This window comes from Zea mays, chromosome 8, assembly GCF_902167145.1.
Source record: "Zea mays cultivar B73 chromosome 8, Zm-B73-REFERENCE-NAM-5.0, whole genome shotgun sequence".
In the NCBI taxonomy this organism is placed as follows: Eukaryota; Viridiplantae; Streptophyta; class Magnoliopsida; order Poales; family Poaceae; genus Zea; species Zea mays.
In genome coordinates this window covers 135,035,479-135,057,422 of record NC_050103.1, presented here as the reverse complement: position 1 = coordinate 135,057,422, position 21,944 = coordinate 135,035,479, and the positions used below count along the sequence as shown (strand labels likewise).

General features: G+C 44.6%; 1 protein-coding gene across 1 annotated transcript; it reads left to right on the top strand.

Annotated features, from left to right (window-relative positions):
- Positions 1 to 20,480: 20,480 nt before the first annotated feature.
- LOC103635936 (uncharacterized) lies at positions 20,481 to 21,688 on the top strand. Its single transcript, XM_020542720.1, has 3 exons — positions 20,481 to 20,606; positions 20,682 to 21,062; positions 21,138 to 21,688. Exons 1-3 carry the CDS (start codon positions 20,498 to 20,500, stop codon positions 21,686 to 21,688), a joined length of 1,041 nt encoding a protein of 346 aa, XP_020398309.1. The 5' UTR covers positions 20,481 to 20,497.
- The last annotated feature ends 256 nt before the right edge of the window (positions 21,689 to 21,944 follow it).

Sequence of the window (21,944 nt, the reverse complement as noted above, 5' to 3'; positions counted from 1 at the left end):
CATCTTTTTGTAAAAACAAAACATTTTGTTTTTCTAAAGCAAAGCTAAGCATCAAAATCTTTTGTAAAACGGGTGATCAAGGAAGGTAATCAAATTCAAGGAAGGTAATGCAGGAATTGTTTTAGCAATCAACTCCTATCACCTAATGCATCAAGTAAGTGAGAAAGATTTTAAAACATCAAGGAAGGTGGCAAATGCACCGGGGCTTGCCTTCGTTGATAGGTGAGTCAGGCTCGGATCCGCAGATATCAAAATAGAAACAATTTCCTGCCTGAGATTCCGAAGGTGGTGGTGTCTTCTCTTCTGTCACTTCGACTTCTTCTTCGTTTTCTAAATATAACCATATAGGTATATATATAAGAATGAATGCCATGTAATGCTCATGAGAGTGCAAAGATAATAAGGATTTATTATCTAAAGTCTTGAATACAACTTTCCTTCATGGAACTCCGAGAACTTAGGGTTTCCGGAGTCAGTAAAGGAGTTCAAAGGGCAGGGGGTGGGGTTTTGGGTTCTAGTTATCAAACAAGGTCCAAATTAAACTAAACTCTACCCAAGGCTTCTAAATAATGTGTAGAGCTCATATAAAAAGTTTGGGCATTTTTGGACTTATTATATATTTTCTAAAAATCCAGAATCAATGCTTTAGGCTATTTTAAATACCCCAAAATTCCTTGTTTAATCTAAAAATCATGAAATTATTTTTATTAAATACTATGGAAAGTAAGAAGTCTAGGAAAATTAGTTTGCTATTTTTATCATTTTTCTATAATTTTCTACAATTTCCTAAGGCTTCACTGAAAAAGAAAAAGGAAAATATTAAACAGTACTGGGCCGGTTTCAGCCCAGGCGGCCCAGTAACACAGGGAAAACGGGGCGTGCCCGCGCCCGCGGTGGAGATTTTGCAATAACGTCCTCGGGGTTTTGGCTAACTGGGAACGGGTTCTTTTACTATTTCATTGAGTCACTGACGGTTTGCACATAAACCCTCCATATTCTATTTCTTCGCAGGGGGAGGCCCACGACGACGGTGAGCGTGGTGGAGCTCCGGTGAGCTAGCAGACCGGCCTAACGGGGCAACGACTGGTGTTCCCGAGCGGCGGACACCAAATCAGACCTACTCCGAGCATTTCCCCTAAGTTAATCTCACGGTTGGTGACCTACTCCGCCCTGCCCACGAGAACAGCAAAGGCTAAGGACTTTTTCTTGTGTTCCCGATAATGGGTGGTAGCCTAATTCAATTGGACGGGTTGGAGAGCATCACCAGCATACAGAGACACGAGAACAATGCGCGAATTGGATGGTGCCTTACCAGAACGGACTGGCCATGGTGGAGTTGTGCTTTGCGGTGGCGGAGACCAATTTGGGGGAAAAGGGGAATTCTCTGGCTATGGTGGGCAATTGAGGGGAAGAACGGGTGTGTTGGCTTCGTGATGACCTAGTGAAAGGGAAATGTGCCCTTGGGCCATTTCTAAGTATTTTGGTGATTGAGTGCCAACACAAGTGCTTAAATGTGAATCTATACCCATGGATGGACAAAGTGCAAATCAAGAGTAAAGGTATGTTTCTAAGCCTTAGTACATTGTTTTGAAGACTAATGTATTGTGTCTAAGTGCTTGAAACAGGAGAAATTGAGTCAGAGAAAAGTTGGCTATGTACAGCCAAAAGGCTGTTCGGTCTGGAGCACCGGACTGTCCGGTGGTGCACCGGACAGTGTCCGGTGCGCCAGACTGACTCGGGCGAACTGGCCGCTCTCGGGAATTTACCGGCGACGTACGACTATAATTCACTGGACTGTCCGGTGTGCACCGGACTGTCCGGTGAGCCAACGGTCGGCCAGGCCAACGGTCGGCCGCGCGATCTGCGCGGGACACGTGGCCGAGCCAACGGCTAGAAGGGGGCACTGGACTGTCCGGTGCACCAGTCGACAGAAGGCAAGATCAGCCTTCCAGATTTGCTCTCAACGGCTCCTAGCTGCCTTGGGGCTATAAAAGGGACCCCTAGGCGCATGGAGGAGAATACCAAGCATTCCTACAACATTCTTAAGCACCAAGACATCGATTTCGCGCATTTGGTTCATTGTGATAGCATCTAGAGCTCTTGTTGAGTTGTGAACTCATTGAGTGGTGTTGCGAGCTCTTGTTGCGACTTGTGTGCGTGCTGTTGCTCTGATTTTGAGTCTTGTGTGCGTTGCTAGTTCCTCCCTTACTCCGTATTTCTTTGTGAATCTCAAGTGTAAGAGCGAGAGGCTCCAAGTTGTGGAGATTCCTCGCAAACGGAATATTGAAAGGCAAAGCAAAACACCGTGGTATTCAAGTTGGTGTTTGGACCGCTTGAGAGGGGTTGATTGCAACCCTCGTCCGTTTGGACGCCACAACGTGGAGTAGGCAAGCGTTGGTCTTGGCCGAACCACGGGATAAACCACTGTGTCATCTCTGTGTTTGATCTCTTGTGGTATTGTGTTTTGTTGAGACTCCTCTCTAGCCACTTGGCGATTATTGAGCTAACACTTAACAAGTTTTTGTGGTTATAAGTTTAAGTTTCATAGGATCACCTATTCACCCCCCCCCCTCTAGGTGCTCTCAATTGGTATCAGAGCCGTTCTCTTCACAAAGGGACTAACCGCCCGAAGAGATGGATCCTAAAGGGAAGGGAATCGTGATCAACGACAAGGAGAAGGAGTTCTTCGTCAACGAGCCAAGGGATGACAAGTCCAACGACTCGGGCTCGGGCCACAGACGCAAAGATGGGAAGAAGAAGAAGACAAGACGCATCAAGGAGATCGTCTACTATGACAGCGATGAGTCTACTTCCTCCCAAAAGGACGACGACCACAACGAATACGAGAGAAAGAAACCGGTCAATTCGAACTTTTCTTTTGATTACTCTCGTATTCCTCAAAGTACTAATGCTCATTTATTATCTATTCCACTTGGTAAACCTCCTCATTTTGATGGAGAGGACTACGGATTTTGGAGTCACAAAATGCGTAGTCACTTGTTCTCTCTCCATCCTAGCATATGGGAGATTGTAGAAAGTGGAATGCACTTTGATAGTACGGATAGTCCCATGTTTATTAATGAACAGATTCATAAAAATGCACAAGCTACTACTGTGTTGCTAGCCTCTTTGTGCAGGGACGAGTACCATAAGGTGAGCGGCTTGGACAATGCCAAGTAGATCTGGGACACCCTCAAGATCTCTCATGAGGGGAATGATGTCACCTTGCTCACCAAGATGGAGTTGGTGGAGGGCGAGCTTGGACGGTTCGCAATGATAAGGGGCGAGGAGCCAACTCAAACATACAACCGGCTCAAGACCCTTATCAACAAAATAAGGAGCTACGAAAGCACGCGATGGACGGATCACGACGTCGTCCGTCTAATGCTAAGGTCCTTTACCGTTCTTGATCCTCATTTGGTGAACAATATTCGTGAAAATCCTAGGTACACCAAGATGTCGCCCGAAGAAGTTCTGGGGAAGTTCGTAAGCGGGCGAATGATGATCAAGGAGGCAAGATATGTGGACGACGCGTTGAACGGTCCTATTCATGAGCCTCAACCCATTGCTCTCAAGGCAACGAGGAGCAAGGAGGCGCTACCAAGCAAGGTGGCGCAAGTTGAGGCGGCCGGACTAAATAATGAGGAGATGGCCCTCATCATTAAGCGCTTCAAGACGGCGCTTAAAGGTCGCAAGGGACAGCCAAGCAAGACCAAGACAAAGGAGAAGCGCTCGTGCTTCAAATGTGGTAAGATTGGTCATTTCATTCCTAACTGTCCCGATAATGAAAGTGACCAGAAAAAGGGGAACAAAAGGGAGAAGAAGAAGCATTACAAGAAGGCCAAGGGCGAGGCACATATCGGAAAGGAGTGGGATTCAGATTGCTCCTCCTCCGACTCCGACAATGAAGGACTCGCCGCCACCGCCTTCAACAAGTCATCCCTCTTCCCCAACGAGCGTCACACTTGCCTCATGGCAAGGGAGAAGAAAGTAAGCACTCATGATACTAGTACTTATGCTTCTTCAAGTGAGGATGAGTCTAGTGATGATGATGAGATAGATTACTCATGCTTATTCAAGGGATTAGATAGATCTAAAATTAGTAAGATTAATGAGTTGATTGATGCTTTGAATGACAAGAATAGATTACTAGAAAAACAAGAGGATCTTTTATATGAGGAGCATGATAAATTTGTTAGTGCACAAAATTCTCTTGCTCTAGAAATTAAAAGGAATGATATGCTCTCTAGTGAATTATCTACTTGTCATGAATCCATCTCTAAATTAAAAAGTATTAATGATGATTTGAATGCTAAGTTAGAAATAGCTAGTAAATCAACATCTTGTGTAGAAATTGTTGAAAATTGCAATAGGTGTAAAGATTTTGACATTGATGCTTGTAGTGAACACCTAGTTTCAATTTCCAAACTTAATGATGAATTGGCTAGTCTTAATGCTCAACTTAAGACTAGCAAGAGTAATTTTGATAAGCTAAAATTTGCAAGGGATGCCTACACAATTGGTAGACACCCCTCAATTAAGGATGGACTTGGCTACAAGAAGGAAGCCAAGAACTTGACAAGCCATAAGGCTCCCATCTCCGCCAAGGAGAAAGGGAAGGCCCCTATGGCTAGTAGTGTGCAAAAGAACCATGCCTTTATGTACCATGATAGGAGACAATCTAGAAATGCTTATAGGAGATGTAACGCATATGATGCTTTTGATTCTCATGACATGTTTGCTTCTAGTTCTTCTTATGTGCATGATAGAAATGTTCCTAGGAGAAATGTTGTTAATGTTCCTAGGAAAGTAATGAATGAACCCTCTACAATTTATCATGCTTTAAATGCTTCCTTTGCTATTTGTAGAAAGGATAGGAAAATAGTTGCTAGGAAGTTAGGGGCAAAATGCAAGGGAGACAAAACTTGCATTTGGGTCCCTAAGGATATTTGCACTAACCTTGTAGGACCCAACATAAGTTGGGTACCTAAGACCCAAGCCTAAATTTGCCTTGCAGGTTTATGCATCCGGGGGTTCAAGCTGGATTATCGACAGCGGATGCACAAACCATATGACGGGGGAGAAGAAGATGTTCACCTCCTACGTCAAGAATAAGGATTCCCAAGATTCAATAATATTCGGTGATGGGAATCAAGGCAAGGTAAAAGGATTAGGTAAAATTGCAATTTCTAATGAGCACTCTATCTCCAATGTGTTTTTAGTTGAGTCTCTTGGTTATAATTTGCTATCTGTTAGTCAACTATGCAATATGGGATATAATTGTCTTTTTACAAATGTAGATGTGTCTGTCTTTAGAAGAAGTGATGGTTCACTAGCCTTTAAGGGTGTATTAGACGACAAGCTTTACTTAGTTGATTTTGCAAAAGAAGAGGCCGGTCTAGATGCATGCTTAATTGCTAAGACTAGCATGGGCTGGTTGTGGCATCGCCGCTTAGCACATGTGGGGATGAAGAACCTTCACAAGCTTCTAAAGGGAGAACACGTGATAGGTTTGACTAACGTACAATTCGAAAAAGATAGACCTTGTGCAGCTTGTCAGGCAGGTAAACAAGTGGGAGGAGCGCATCACAGCAAGAATGTGATGACCACATCAAGATCCCTCGAGCTGCTACATATGGACCTCTTCGGACCCGTCGCCTATCTAAGCATAGGAGGAAGTAAGTATGGTTTAGTTATTGTTGATGACTTTTCCCGCTTCACTTGGGTGTTCTTTTTGCAGGATAAGTCTGAAACCCAAGGGACCCTCAAGCGCTTCCTCAGGAGAGCTCAAAATGAGTTTGAGCTCAAGGTGAAGAAGATAAGGAGCGACAACGGGTCCGAGTTCAAGAACCTTCAAGTGGAGGAGTTCCTTGAGGAGGAAGGGATCAAGCACGAGTTCTCCGCTCCCTACACACCACAGCAAAATGGTGTGGTAGAGAGGAAGAACAGGACGCTAATCGATATGGCGAGGACGATGCTTGAAGAATTCAAGACCCCCGAGCGTTTTTGGTCGGAAGCCGTGAACACGGCTTGCCACGCCATCAACAGGGTCTACCTTCATCGCCTCCTCAAGAAGACTTCGTATGAGCTACTAACCGGTAACAAACCCAATGTATCTTACTTTCGTGTATTTGGGAGCAGGTGCTACATTCTAGTGAAGAAGGGTAGAAATTCTAAATTTGCTCCCAAAGCTGTAGAAGGGTTTTTGTTAGGTTATGACTCAAATACAAAGGCGTATAGAGTCTTCAACAAATCATCGGGTTTGGTTGAAGTCTCTAGCGACGTTGTATTTGATGAGACTAATGGCTCTCTAGGAGAGCAAGTTGTTGATTGTGATGATGTAGATGAAGAAGATGTTCCGACGGCCGCTATACGAACCATGGCGATTGGAGAAGTGAGGCCACAGGAACAAGATGAACGAGATCAACCTTCTTCCTCAACAACGGTGCATCCCCCAACTCAAGACGATGAACAGGTTCATCAAAAGGAGGCATGTGATCAAGGGGGAGCACAAGATGATCACGTGATGGAAGAAGAAGCGCAACCGGCACCTCCAACCCAAGTTCGAGCGGTGATTCAAAGGGATCATCCCATCGACCAAATTTTGGGTGACATTAGCAAGGGAGTAACTACTCGATCTCGATTAGTTAATTTTTGTGAGCATTACTCCTTTGTCTCTTCTATTGAGCCTTTCAGGGTAGAGGAGGCCTTGCTAGATCCGGATTGGGTATTGGCCATGCAGGAGGAACTCAACAACTTCAAGCGCAATGAAGTTTGGACACTGGTGCCTCGTCCCAAGCAAAATGTTGTGGGAACCAAGTGGGTGTTCCACAACAAACAGGACGAGCACGGGGTGGTGACGAGGAACAAGGCTCGACTTGTGGCAAAAGGTTATGCCCAAGTCGCAGGTTTGGACTTTGAGGAGACGTTTGCTCCTGTGGCTAGGCTAGAATCAATTCGTATCTTGCTAGCATATGCCGCTCACCATTCTTTCAGGTTGTACCAAATGGATGTGAAGAGCGCTTTCCTCAATGGGCCAATCAAGGAGGAGGTGTACGTGGAGCAACCCCCTGGCTTCGAGGATGAACGGTATCCCGACCACGTGTGTAAGCTCTCTAAGGCGCTCTATGGACTTAAGCAAGCCCCAAGAGCATGGTATGAATGCCTTAGAGACTTCTTAATTGCTAATGCTTTCAAGGTTGGGAAAGCCGATCCAATTCTTTTTACTAAGACTTGCGACGGTGATCTTTTTGTGTGCCAAATTTATGTCGATGACATAATATTTGGTTCTACTAACCAAAAGTCTTGTGAAGAGTTTAGCAGGGTTATGATGCAGAAATTCGAGATGTCGATGATGGGCGAGTTGAACTACTTCCTTGGGTTTCAAGTGAAGCAAATCAAGGACGGCACCTTCATCTCCCAAACAAAGTACACGCAAGACTTGCTGAAGCGGTTTGGGATGAAGGACGCCAAGCCCGCAAAGACTCCGATGGGGACCGACGGACACACCGACCTCAACAAAGGAGGTAAGTCCATTGATCAAAAAGCATATCGGTCAATGATAGGGTCTTTACTTTATTTATGTGCTAGTAGACCGGATATTATGCTTAGCGTATGCATGTGTGCTAGATTTCAATCCGATCCAAAGGAGTGTCACTTAGTGGCGGTGAAGCGAATTCTTAGATATTTGGTTGCTACGCCTTGCTTCGGGCTCTGGTATCCAAAGGGGTCTACCTTTGACTTGGTTGGATACTCAGATTCCGACTATGCTGGATGTAAGGTCGATAGGAAGAGTACATCAGGGACGTGCCAATTCTTAGGAAGGTCCCTGGTGTCGTGGAACTCTAAGAAACAAACCTCTGTTGCCCTATCCACCGCTGAGGCCGAGTATGTTGCCGCAGGGCAGTGTTGCGCGCAACTACTTTGGATGAGGCAAACCCTTCGGGACTTTGGCTACAATCTGAGCAAAGTCCCACTCCTATGTGACAATGAGAGTGCTATCCGCATGGCGGAAAATCCTGTTGAACACAGCCGCACAAAGCACATTGACATCCGGCATCACTTTTTGAGAGACCACCAGCAAAAGGGAGATATCGAGGTGTTTCATGTTAGCACCGAGAACCAGCTAGCCGATATCTTTACCAAGCCTCTAGATGAGAAGACCTTTTGCAGGCTACGTAGTGAGCTAAATGTCTTAGATTCGCGGAACTTGGATTGAATTGTAGCATACATGTATTTATGCTTTTGATCATGTTCCTTTTTGCATTTTGCTGTTTAGTATGGTGCTCAAGTTGTACAAACACTCCCTGGACCTCACAAGTCCGTTGCAAAGTGATGCACAGTTTTAGGGGGAGATGTGTTACAACTTGACCCTTTGAGACTAACCATATGCTTGAGTTTGCTTGTTTTAGTCTCGAAGGAGAATTAAAAGGGAAAAGGTGGACTTGGACCATGCAAGACTTCCACTGCACTCCGATGAAAAGAGTAACTTTTCCAAGTTCATCTTTTAACTCTTATTGCCTATTTGCTCTTAATTGAAGATTTTTGTGAGGCAATGGGGTTAAAGGGCCAAGATTGATCCCGTTTTGGTGCTTGATGCCAAAGGGGGAGAAAATAAAGGCCAAAGTGATAAATGGATCAGCTACCACTTGAGAGATTTTGAAAATAGTAGAATAGAGTTTTTTGTTTTGTCAAAACTCTTTTATTGTCTCTCTTGTCAAAAGTTGGCTTCTTGTGGGGAGAAATGTTGATTATGGGAAAAAGGGGGTATGGGAAAAAGGGGGAGTTTTTGGAATCCTGAATCAAATACTCCTGAAATGACTCTCTTTATGACTTAACATGTGTGTTTGACTTAGAGATAGAAATTTGAGTTTTCATTTGCAAAAACAACCAAGTGGTGGCAAAGGATGATCCATATATGCCAAAATTGAATCAAAATAAATTTGAGTTTTATTTGAAGTGATATTGCACTTGTTCTAGTTGCTTTATGTTGTGTTGGCATAAATCACCAAAAAGGGGGAGATTGAAAGGGAAATGTGCCCTTGGGCCATTTCTAAGTATTTTGGTGATTGAGTGCCAACATAAGTGCTTAAATGTGAATCTATACCCATGGATGGACAAAGTGCAAATCAAGAGTAAAGGTATGTTTCTAAGCCTTAGTACATTGTTTTGAAGACTAATGTATTGTGTCTAAGTGCTTGAAACAGGAGAAATTGAGTCAGAGAAAAGTTGGCTGTGTACAGCCAAAAGGCTGTTCGGTCTGGAGCACCGGACTGTCCGGTGGTGCACCGGACAGTGTTCGGTGCGCCAGACTGACTCGGGCGAACTGGCCGCTCTTGGGAATTTACCGGCTGTAGGAAACGGGTGACGCCTAAGAGGGGGGGGGGGTGAATTAGGACTTCTAAAACTTTCGCTAAACTAGGCCACAATTAAATCCCTAGAGCAAAACCTATGCAAATAATCAAAACTAGAATGTGCAAACTAGATTTTGTCTAAGTGTTGCTATCTCTACCGCAAAGGCTAAGTTTCAATCTACACTAAATAAGTATGACTACAAGATTGAAACTTAAATGCTTAATATAAATGCGGAATGTAAAGAGCTAAGTAGAGAAGCAAACTCTCGTGGATGACGCCGGTATTTTTACCGAGGTATCCGGAACCACGCAAGGTCCCGACTAATCCTCGTTGGTGCCCCTACGCAAAGGGAAGCCCACGCGAGGGCCAAGCACCACGGTCGAGTAACTCCGTAGAGAGCCACGGGCCTTCTCCACGCGCAAATGGTGCTCCGCTTCCGGCTCCTCTCGGACGCTCCCCGCCGTCTCCACTATCGAGCTTCCGGCCGAAACGCCGCGGGCCTCGTTCCCTCCGGTACACGGTGGCGGCCGTGACACAAACACGGTTGTCACGGTCTCGCAAGACTCCCGCCCTACTCGGTACAATTACAACGGCCCACGCAAGAGCCGAGGGGTTGTGTGGTTTGTCTAAACTCACTCAACTAACTAGGGTTCACCTAGAGCAAGCGCTAATGCGGTCTAACTAACCTAAGCACTTCGCAAAGCACCTACGCTAATCACCGAGTGATTCTATTAAGCACTTGGGTGTTTGAGCACTTGGAAATGTCTACAATATGCCTTGGTATGTTGCTTGGGCTCCCACACATGAGAATGGCCGGTTGGGGTGGTATTTATAGCCTCCACACCCCCAACTAGCCGTTGGACAGAAAGCAGCAGCTTTCTGTCGTCGGGTGCACCGGACAGTCCGGTGCACCACCGGACACTGCACAGTAGATGTCCGGTGCACGCCACGTCAGCCGACCGTTGGCGCCTGTAGCAGTCGACCGTTGGATCCGACCGTTGCCGTCTGCCCGTTGGCACACCGGACAGTCCGGTGCACACCGGACAGTCCGGTGCTACAGCCAGAGAGCGCCTGTCTGCGGCCTCTCTGCGCAGGCTGTCCAGTGCCTCACCGGACAGTCCGGTGCACACCGGACACCAATGTCCGGTGTGCCACCAGGCGCTGGCTGACAGCCCTTATCTTGGAATTCTTCGCTGATTTCTTCGGGCTTCTTTGTTCTTGAGTATTGGACTCCTATGCATCTTTTTATGTCTTCTTTTGAGGTGTTGCATCCTCATTGCCTTGGTCCAATTCTCTTCGCATCCTGTGAACTACAAACACAAACACTAGAAAACTTATTAGTTCACAGATTGTGTTGTTCATCAAACACCAAAACTCAATTAGCCAAATGGCCCGGGGTCCATTTTCCTTACAATCTCCCCCTTTTTGGTGATTGATGACAACACAACCAAAGCAAGCAAATAATACAAGTATTTGAGTGAAAATATGCAGTCTACTTGCTAAGATGCATGATTGTCCCACAATGTGATATTATGGACTTAAGCCTCCCCCTAACTCCATAATTCACTTACTTCCTATTTTTGGACCAAATAACCAAAACCACTTGAAAAACCATTTGTAGATATAAAATTTTAAATTGGTGGTGTTTGGTGTTTGATATAGTTTTCATTGCTTTGGTCCCTAAACTTCTCCCCCTTTGGCATCAACCACCGAAAAGGAAGACATTAAAAAGCATGCAGGAAGTAAATAAAAGCTTGCCCTCATCAAGAATTGTATCAAATGATATCACTAGAAGGATATTAAATTGAACTATGTGAATGATACCACTTGAAGGAGTCCTCAAAAGATTACTCCCCCTAAATGAGTTGTCTCCTTTAGAAAGAGTTTTTCTCCCCCTTTAGAGATGAAGAAATACTCCCCTTGACAGAGATCCTCTACTTAGGAAAAAGTATGTGAAAATTAGAGGTGTAAGACATGATTTGAAAAGACTAACTTCCCTTATGCATAGGTAACAGAATGTGAGTTAACTACTTATGCATTTTTAGCAACATGGAAGCATATGATATGAAATATAGTCTAATCAAATATTGGAGAAGACATGTAAATGATACTGAATGTAGTCTCAAAAGATACCAATTGAAGATCAATGGCGAGCTTGAGAGACATGAGAGTTCTTGGAGATTTCGCAGTGGAAGATTGTTGTCTTTCTCCGGGGACTTCATTTTCCTTACAATGAGACTATCACATGAACTAGACTTGAAAAAGGTGTTAGTCTCAAAGTGTTAGATTATAGCGTAACCTCCCCCTAAAGGTGTGCATACAAGTTGTGAATACTTGAAGGAGACATGCACTTTGATTTGATATCAAGAGGGGCAAATTATCCATAATCCAAACTTTGGCACATATAAGTTAAATGATACACTTTGTAGAAATCAAAATTTTCAATTTATGCATCATTTACTATGGAGTGATATAGAAGCTATGTGCCGTGCTTAAATAAACATTTTAAACCATGTAGGTTTGCTTAAGTGTATGAATTGAAAGCAAGCAACCCTACCATGTGATTTACCTAGTATGCATGATTTTAAACAAAAGTACATAACAAATGTAATACTAGGCCAGAAAGGTAAACTAGATAGAAGGTAAAAAGATACGCATATCTAAAAATGAAGAATACAATAAAACTAGTTACCTTAGTCATGGGTGGGAAATTTGGGTCCAAAGTTTTTATTAACCCACTTGGCAATAAACTTGATCCAATATGATGTACCCCATGATATACATCCCAACTTTGCCAAGTCTCCAAAATTTCCCGAAGACCTTCGGTCCACTCACTTCCCTTTCGGGATCCAAACCTTTTTGGTGCTTTTCATGGTTGAAATTATTTCCTTTGGCACCCAAATGCGTTTGGCCCCCTTTCCTCTGTTGGCTTGCTTGTTGGCCTTGATTGCTATCACCTTTCCATTCTTTTTCTTCTTGATCAAGTATGGTGTAGCATCCTTTGTGTTCACCTTTTTGATGTAGGTGTTGGAGATTTTGCTTGATGGCTTTTGCTTGAGCTTTTGCCTTTGTTTATCCCCGGTCATCGCCTTGCATTGGAAAGACTTGTGGCCTTCCTTGTGGCATAGCCTACAAATCACAGTTTCTCCCTCCATAGGCTTGTTCACTCCCGCAGTGGTGTTATCTTGTGGAGGTTGGATTTGTTTGGCTTTGCCTTTCTTGTCGTACAAAGCCTTGCCAAGGCGAGCCACTTCTTGCTTTAATTGTTCATTTTCCTTTGCAACCTCATCCGAACATGTCTCTACAATAATATTCTCAACAACGACTTGGTTGCAGGGGTTAGAATCATCAATTAAATCAAAGCAGGAAGTGGAGACATCTTTCTTAATTATTTCAGGTATTTCAACTAAAGATGCTGCTGGGGTGCTACCAATGTTTTCTAGCTTAGTAGTTAGCTCATTATTATGTATGCTAAGAATTTCCATTTTCTCCAGCAAATTTTCAATAGCTTCTTGGGAGCTAGCTAACTTAGCTTTCAGTTTTTCATTCTTTTTAATAAGGCCATCATTGGTAGCAGTGGATGGAGCACTAGATTCTAATAGCTCAATTTTAGTTGATAGGTCACTATTTAAGTTTGCAAAAGTTTCAAATTTTTCTAGCAAACCTTTGTAATCATTTTGAGAGCTAACCAACTTATTTTTCAAAGTTTTAAGTTGAGCTTTTTGCTTAGTGCAAACATCCTGGAAAAATTCTACGGCTTCCGCAAGCTCATCTAGAGAGGGCTTTCCCTCACCTTCATCATCACTACTACTTTCATCACTAGAGGATGGAATGCTTTTGTTACCTCTTGCCATAAGGCATTTGTGTGATGACCGTGATGATCGTGACGAGGATTGGTGGCTGCGCGTCCTTGGAGGTTCATCTTCACTTGAAGAATCATCCCAAGTTCTAACACTTGTTAGCGCCTTGCCTTTGCTCCTCTCCTTTTTGGGTTTGGCCATATTTGGACAGTTGTCCCTGAAGTGGCCCTTCTCCCCACATGCGAAGCATCCTCTCTTCCTTTGCTTTTTTCTGTCAATGTTAAAGAGAAGATCCTCGACCTGCAGGGGCACACCCATTAGATTAATCTTGCGGATCATCCTCATTACCTTTCCGACGCGTCGTATTGTTTCTTCGTCCTCGGAGGATGATGTGCATGGTTGATTATCTTCATCATCATCACTTTCTTCTTCTTCCTCTTCTTCACTTGAGGAACTTGGAGTGGGAGCCTTCTTTTTGCCCTTCCTTTCATCACATGCAAAAGCATATGGTCTTGAGGAAGTTGGCTCCTCTCCCCGACTCATTTTTCGCGACATCTCAAAGGCCGCGATTTTCCCAATCACAATGGTCGGGGTCATGTTGCTCAAGTCCTCCATGTTGTGAAGGATGGTGATGATGCTCCCATATCTTTGTTGTGGTAGCAGGGAGATAATCTTCCTCACAATGTCCGCATCGTCTAGCTTATTAATGCCAATAGAGTTGAGCTCATTGATTATTAGATTCAAACGAGAATACATGTCTCTAACAAGCTCATCATCTTTCATAGCAAAAGAATTATACTCATTTAAGACTAGGCAATGTTTTTGCTCACGGACATTGGATGTGCCGTCATGGAGCTCATGCAATTTTAGCCAAATCTCATTAGCAGTTTTCAAGGTAAATACTTGGTTAAAAATATCCATGCTAAGAGATTCATACAAGCAGTTTTTGGCTCTAGCATTTAAATGGATTTCCTTTTCCTCACTCGTGGTGGGTTTCTCGGGATTCTTGAGGGGTTTCATCCCGTCACGAGTGACTCTCCAAACACCTAGATCAACGGCCTCTAGGTAACAAGCCATTCTAGCACTATAATATGGGAAGTTAGTGCCGTCGAAGTGTGGTGGCCTATGGGTATCCATCCCTTCCTCTAAAAAGCGTCGACTCTTTTAGCGGTGAAGCTAAAGTGTTTCAAATGAGCCAAACCGGGCTCTGATACCACTTGTAGGAAACGGGTGACGCCTAAGAGGGGGGGGGGGTGAATTAGGACTTCTAAAACTTTCGCTAAACTAGGCCACAATTAAATCCCTAGAGCAAAACCTATGCAAATAATCAAAACTAGAATGTGCAAACTAGATTTTGTCTAAGTGTTGCTATCTCTACCGCAAAGGCTAAGTTTCAATCTACACTAAATAAGTATGACTACAAGATTGAAACTTAAATGCTTAATATAAATGCGGAATGTAAAGAGCTAAGTAGAGAAGCAAACTCTCGTGGATGACGCCGGTATTTTTACCGAGGTATCCGGAACCACGCAAGGTCCCGACTAATCCTCGTTGGTGCCCCTACGCAAAGGGAAGCCCACGCGAGGGCCAAGCACCACGGTCGAGTAACTCCGTAGAGAGCCACGGGCCTTCTCCACGCGCAAATGGTGCTCCGCTTCCGGCTCCTCTCGGACGCTCCCCGCCGTCTCCACTATCGAGCTTCCGGCCGAAACGCCGCGGGCCTCGTTCCCTCCGGTACACGGTGGCGGCCGTGACACAAACACGGTTGTCACGGTCTCGCAAGACTCTCGCCCTACTCGGTACAATTACAACGGCCCACGCAAGAGCCGAGGGGTTGTGTGGTTTGTCTAAACTCACTCAACTAACTAGGGTTCACCTAGAGCAAGCGCTAATGCGGTCTAACTAACCTAAGCACTTCGCAAAGCACCTACGCTAATCACCGAGTGATTCTATTAAGCACTTGGGTGTTTGAGCACTTGGAAATGTCTACAATATGCCTTGGTATGTTGCTTGGGCTCCCACACATGAGAATGGCCGGTTGGGGTGGTATTTATAGCCTCCACACCCCCAACTAGCCGTTGGACAGAAAGCAGCAGCTTTCTGTCGTCGGGTGCACCGGACAGTCCGGTGCACCACCGGACACTGCACAGTAGATGTCCGGTGCACGCCACGTCAGCCGACCGTTGGCGCCTGTAGCAGTCGACCGTTGGATCCGACCGTTGCCGTCTGCCCGTTGGCACACCGGACAGTCCGGTGCTACAGCCAGAGAGCGCCTGTCTGCGGCCTCTCTGCGCAGGCTGTCCGGTGCCTCACCGGACAGTCCAGTGCACACCGGACACCAATGTCCGGTGTGCCACCAGGCGCTGGCTGACAGCCCTTATCTTGGAATTCTTCGCTGATTTCTTCGGGCTTCTTTGTTCTTGAGTATTGGACTCCTATGCATCTTTTTATGTCTTCTTTTGAGGTGTTGCATCCTCATTGCCTTGGTCCAATTCTCTTCGCATCCTGTGAACTACAAACACAAACACTAGAAAACTTATTAGTTCACAGATTGTGTTGTTCATCAAACACCAAAACTCAATTAGCCAAATGGCCCGGGGTCCATTTTCCTTACACCGGCGACGTACGGCTATAATTCACCAGACTGTCCGGTGTGCACCGGACTGTCCGGTGAGCCAACGGTCGGCCAGGCCAACGGTCGGCCGCGCGATCTGCGCGGGACACGTGGCCGAGCCAACGGCTAGAAGGGGGCACCGGACTGTCCGGTGCACCAGTCGACAGAAGGCAAGATCAGCCTTCCAGATTTGCTCTCAACGGCTCCTAGCTGCCTTGGGGCTATAAAAGGGACCCCTAGGCGCATGGAGGGGAATACCAAGCATTCCTACAACATTCTTAAGCACCAAGACATCGATTTCGCGCATTTGGTTCATTGTGATAGCATCTAGAGCTCTTGTTGAGTTGTGAACTCATTGAGTGGTGTTGCAAGCTCTTGTTGCGACTTGTGTGTGTGCTGTTGCTCTGATTTTGAGTCTTGTGTGCGTTGCTAGTTCCTCCCTTACTCCGTATTTCTTTGTGAATCTCAAGTGTAAGGGCGAGAGGCTCCAAGTTGTGGAGATTCCTCGCAAACGGAATATTGAAAGGCAAAGCAAAACACCGTGGTATTCAAGTTGGTCTTTGGACCGCTTGAGAGGGGTTGATTGCAACCCTCGTCCGTTGGAACGCCACAACGTGGAGTAGGCAAGCGTTGGTCTTGGCCGAACCACGGGATAAACCACTGTGTCATCTCTGTGTTTGATCTCTTGTGGTATTGTGTTTTGTTGAGACTCCTCTCTAGCCACTTGGCGATTATTGAGCTAACACTTAACAAGTTTTTGTGGTTATAAGTTTAAGTTTCACAGGATCACCTATTCACCCCCCCCTCTAGGTGCTCTCACCTAGCGCAGCAGTCCTGGCCTTCAATTTATAGGGAGCTTCGATGGTGGCGTGCAATTTGGCCGAGCAACGCAGGCGACCGGAGATAAGGAAGAATACCGGCGTAGTGAATACGTGTTCAACGCCGTGGCAGCTATTCCGGTGAGCAACGGGGAGCTAAAGTGAATCGTGGCGGTGCGGTGGCGAGGCTCGGACACGCGATGTAAGGCCGAGAGGCGGTGATCACCAGCGTGCCCATCGAATTTCCACCGCGGCGTGTACGGTACGGTGGCCGGATTTGTTTATGGTCGGAGTTTATCCCCGACGACGTACACCGGGTGTTATCCACTCACCCCGAGCACAAAGTGGACCGGCGGTCGCACGAATCGCAGCGGCAATCGGTCACCGGCGGTAAAGTGGCTGCGCTGGCGTCCTGATCCACACGAGTATTGTACCATGGCGAATTCAGTCAGATGAACCTGACAGAGCATCTTGGACCTCGATTTACTCCTGATTTTGTGTGGTGACCAGGCTAGCTCTCTATACCAAAGTTATAGACCTATAGTTCATCTTCAACTTTGCCATGGGGCTTACCATAAAATAGTTACTGAATTCCATTCAAAATCGGGCTCAAAGTTCACCCCATCACACTGCTACTGAAAATTTCAGTTCAGGGATTGCCTGACAGCCCGACTTTGAGCTTAATTATCTCCAATATCTTCTCAACAACTATGCTTACTCTCTTAAGCAAAGTTGTTCTCCTTTGTTTGGTCTACAATTTCGATGTGGTGACCTAGGGCAAAAACCCTAGAATTTGAAAGATACAAAGCTCCAAAGTTGAGCCCTCAACACTAAATTTCAGACTTAGTATAGAACTCAATTGAGGTCCATTTTGCAATTAAGTCCAAAATCCAATATTTGGCTTACAAGTCCACACATTTGTGAACCAAATGACATTGTATGCTTTAACATTGTAGTTTTTACACTTTAGTCCAAATGTGCATTGTTTTTGCACATGGGCCCCTAGGGTTTGGATTTAGGGTTTTCTAGGGTCTCAATTAGGCCTTGTTCGGCTGGGCTGGAAATGGCATGTATGATGATCGGATCCACATGTGTTATCCATGGCTGGATTAAATACAAGCCCAAAAAAAAATACCTGTTCGTTTAGCCCACGCCTGTTTGCAAACCAGGCCCAATACCCACGAAAAAACTCAATACCGGCCTGGAATCAGTCCACGACTCCACAGCCGTGGAACCCTATCCCGGCCATGGTGTAGAAGCGACGGCGGCGCGTGATCTGGAGGAAGTGACGACGGTGACGCAAGGGCTCTTCCGCCGTCGGCCGCCCTCTTCGTCGGCGAACTTTTCTCCTGTGAGTTCGTCCTTTCCTTCGTTCTCTTCTCTTCCAAATCTGTGCAAATCTGGCTGGCTGGACGGATCTAGCTCCAGCCGCACCATGGTCGAGCGAGCCTACTCCTCGCATGGCTGTTGGCTACATATATTTCCCCACAAAGCTTTTGTTGTTTGTAGTTGGCGCCATGGTCGAGCGAGCCTGCTCCTCGCATGGATGAACTGATCTTTATTTCCAAGTCAAGTCTGCCCACTCCGGCGACATGGCTGCTGCTGCCCAAAAGCTAGACGCACATGTGAACTGATCCTTTTACTCCTGCTGCCCAAAAGCTAGATGCGCACATGCTCTCTGCCCAAAAGTTGGACGCACACATGCTCCCCCTGACAGCGCCCCACCCTTCGCTTTACTCCCCTGTTCTCATGTTAGTTCATGTTAGTTGATGCCACATTCTTTATTTAACTGAAACTAGTTCTCATGGATTATGATCATAAATCTTCTATGCATTGTGCAGTACTACAGTCTCCCAATTTTCTGTTCTGTACATTGTGTGTTTTATTGCAGTGCAGAAGCAAAAATAAAAAGACTGATTTGTATGCATTGTTTTGCTGGTAGAGACAACATTAGTTCCTTTGTTTATTGTAAGCAGTATTGTTGCTTCTGCAAGGCTCTAAATTTTTCTACAGTATATTCTCCCTATTTTTAATCTAGCCACAGGCTGTCTGTTTATGCACGTCAAGTCATGCTATGTTATTTATTTGTGACGTGCATTTCTCTTTTAATATGAAAATAGTACTTCAGTTCCACTTATTCAAAAATATTACTAATTTGAATATTCTACCTTTTCTTTGTAGATTGTACCTGCACCGGTTAGAGTTGGAGAAGACCAACCCCCACCGTCTTGGGACCCGATACCATCCCCGAGAGGTACTTTTTGGGACCTGGTACCCCCATTTTTTGCAATGAGTATGGGGTTAATGGAGCGCATTAGGAAGAGGAGACAGGAGGATGATGATGATATGATGATGTTATTCCTTCCTGCATTACATTTACTGCATTCTAGTTCTCTTAAAGGGAGGAGAGTTAAGAAACGACGACACACATCCAAGCTAAGTGGCGAGGAGCATGTTTTAGAGTTGCTTGAAGGGCATGTCAAGAATTGCCGAGTAGCATTCAGAATGGAACCTGGAATTTTTAGAGCCCTAGCCAGCTATCTTAGGAAGGAAAGGTTGGTACGTGACACAAGGATAAAAGTTGAGGAGAAGCTCGGCTTCTTTCTATACATGATAAGCCATAACGCTTCATTTGAGGATCTGCAAGAAGAGTTCGGGCATAGTAGTGACACATTCCACCATCATATAAAACATTTTTTTGACATAGTTGTCCCTTCCCTCGCCAAACGATTTTTGAAGCCTCCTTCTCCAATTCAAGTACATTCAAAAATTGAAAGGAATCCTAGGTTCTATCCTTACTTCAAGGTGATGGCATTTCTATCCTTGCCCAATATCTATTCATTTTCTTCCAAATTTTAAAAATTCACATATAGTTTTCTTATGCAGAACTGCATCGGTGCAATTGATGGGACTCATGTACCCATTACAATTTCACCTGACAAAGCTGCTCCTTTTAGAAACAGGAAGGGGACTCTCAGCCAAAACGTGATGGTAGCTTGTGATTTTGACCTAAATATCACTTTCATGTCTACTGGGTGGGAGGGATCCGCTACAGATGCTAGAGTTCTTCGATCTGCAATGAATAATGGATTCCATGTACCTCCAGGAAAGTTCTATTTGGTTGATGGTGGGTATGCTAACACCACGTCATTCCTTGCGCCTTATCGTGGAGTTAGATATCATCTAAAGGAGTATGGGCAAGGTCACCGTAGACCTCAGAACTACAAGGAGTTATTTAACCATCGCCATGCCATACTGAGGAATCATGTTGAAAGGACTTTGGGGGTTGTGAAGAAGCGCTTTCCAATTCTAAAAGCTGCCACATTTCACAAAATAAGGAATCAAGTGAAAATACCAGTAGCAGCTGCTGTACTTCACAATATTATTCGGTCACTCAAAGGGGATGAGGAATGGTTAGATAATCAACCAGATAATATCTTGCCACAAAACTTTGTTGATCTACCGGATGGCGATCAAGGCAACGATCAAGTAAATGTCCAAGGAAATAATCTTAGAGATGCAATAGCACAAGAAATGTGGAATGATTACCAAGTGCATAGAAATTAGTTTGGAATATTAGCCCTCATGTATTCTGACACATCTATTAGCCCTCATGTATTCTGGTTTAGTTTGGAATAAACCATATGTTGCTCTATTTGGTACATTTTATTTACTGTCACATTGTTACCTCTCTTAATATTTGGTTTAATCCATTTCAGCTAACTATTTTCAGCTAACTATTTTCAGCTAACTGTTTTCAGCTAACTGTTTTCAGCTAACTGTTTTCAGCTAACTGTTTTCAGCTAACTATTTTCAGCTAACTGTTTTCAGCTAACTGTTTTCAGCTAACTATTTTAAGCATAGAAATTTCAGCTAACTATTTCTCATTGTGTTATATAATATTAGTTAACATGTTTGGAAGGGGTTCTCCAAGAATCAACATGCTCTTATCAAAAAGTGCAACAAAGAAGCCTTCTCCTAAAGCTGGTGATCCAAGAAAACATGGAGGTTCTCCAAAAGGTATGCAGTAGACTTAAGAGATATTAAGCGCCTCTTGGAATTCTACAACTAATGTTTCTTCCTTGTCTTGTGTAGAGAAATTAAGAGTCGCTTGGAACTCAACTCTAGAGAAGACTCTTGTGGACCTGTTGCATGAGCACAAGACAGCTGATTATAGGGGTCAAAATGGATGGACAACAGAAGCATGGAACAAAATTGTCAAGGAATTTCATCAGAGGGAACAATATGTCTATTTCACAAAGACACAAATACAAGATAAGGAAAGAGAGTTGAAAAGGGACTATAGGTTGCTAAAGGATGCAAAAAATCAAAGTGGAGCTCATTTTGATGAGAAGACAGGGAGGATTACGGCTGACCCAGCTTTATGGAAAAATATACTGACTTCTCATCCTAAGGCTAAAAAGTTCCGCAACAAGTCTTTTCCTCTATATGAGGCCTTGGGGGAGCTTTATGATGGTTAGTCTCATTACAATGTCCATTTTTCCAATATGTTATGTTGTCTACCCTTTTTAGTAAAACTTAATTGTGCAGGGCAAACAGCTGAAGGGACCTACAACTACACCTCCACCCAACTTCCCGATCTTACTCAAGTAGGAAATAGAGATGAGTTTCTCAACATACAACATGAACAAGATGAAGTGGAAGAAACCTTGTCGGCACATGAAGAAGATGATGTCCATGTTGTTGAGGCAGGAGATACAACAGGTGAAAGGCATGATCCGGTGCCGCAGAGAAGGACTACTGCTACAAGAGGGAACAATGAAGAAACAAGGACAAAGAGGCATAAAAAGGGCGATAACCTAGAAGAAATAATGGGAAGATACATTGACATGAGAATGAAGCAAGCTGAGGAAGAAGCCACACAACTAGCAAAAGAGAGGGAGGAAAAGGAAGTGAGTCAAGCTGCAGACTTCTCAATCAAGAAGTGCATATCCATTATTGGTACAATGGAAGTTACAAAGGAGGAAAAAGCGAAAGCCTACAATGTCTTCAAGGACCTTGACAACAGGCAAATTTTCTTGAGTGCATGCGATGATGATGCCGAGTCTGCACTGATTTGGCTGAGAAACGAGATGGCTTAGCTGGTATGCTCTCGTCCTTTCCCTCTTCTCTTCCCACTAACTTTTTGAGGCTTGCATCTCTTCCTAGGTTGATTACTAGCCTGCAAGCATCCTTGGGCATTTCCTTCTGCTATGCAGTCACTAGCTAGATGCTTGAACATTTCCTATTTTCTCTTAAAATCTATTTGAACACCATAATAATAATGAATTGCTTATGGTTTATTTGAGCATTTCCTATTTTCCCTTATGATTTATTTCCTATTTTCCTATTTTAGTT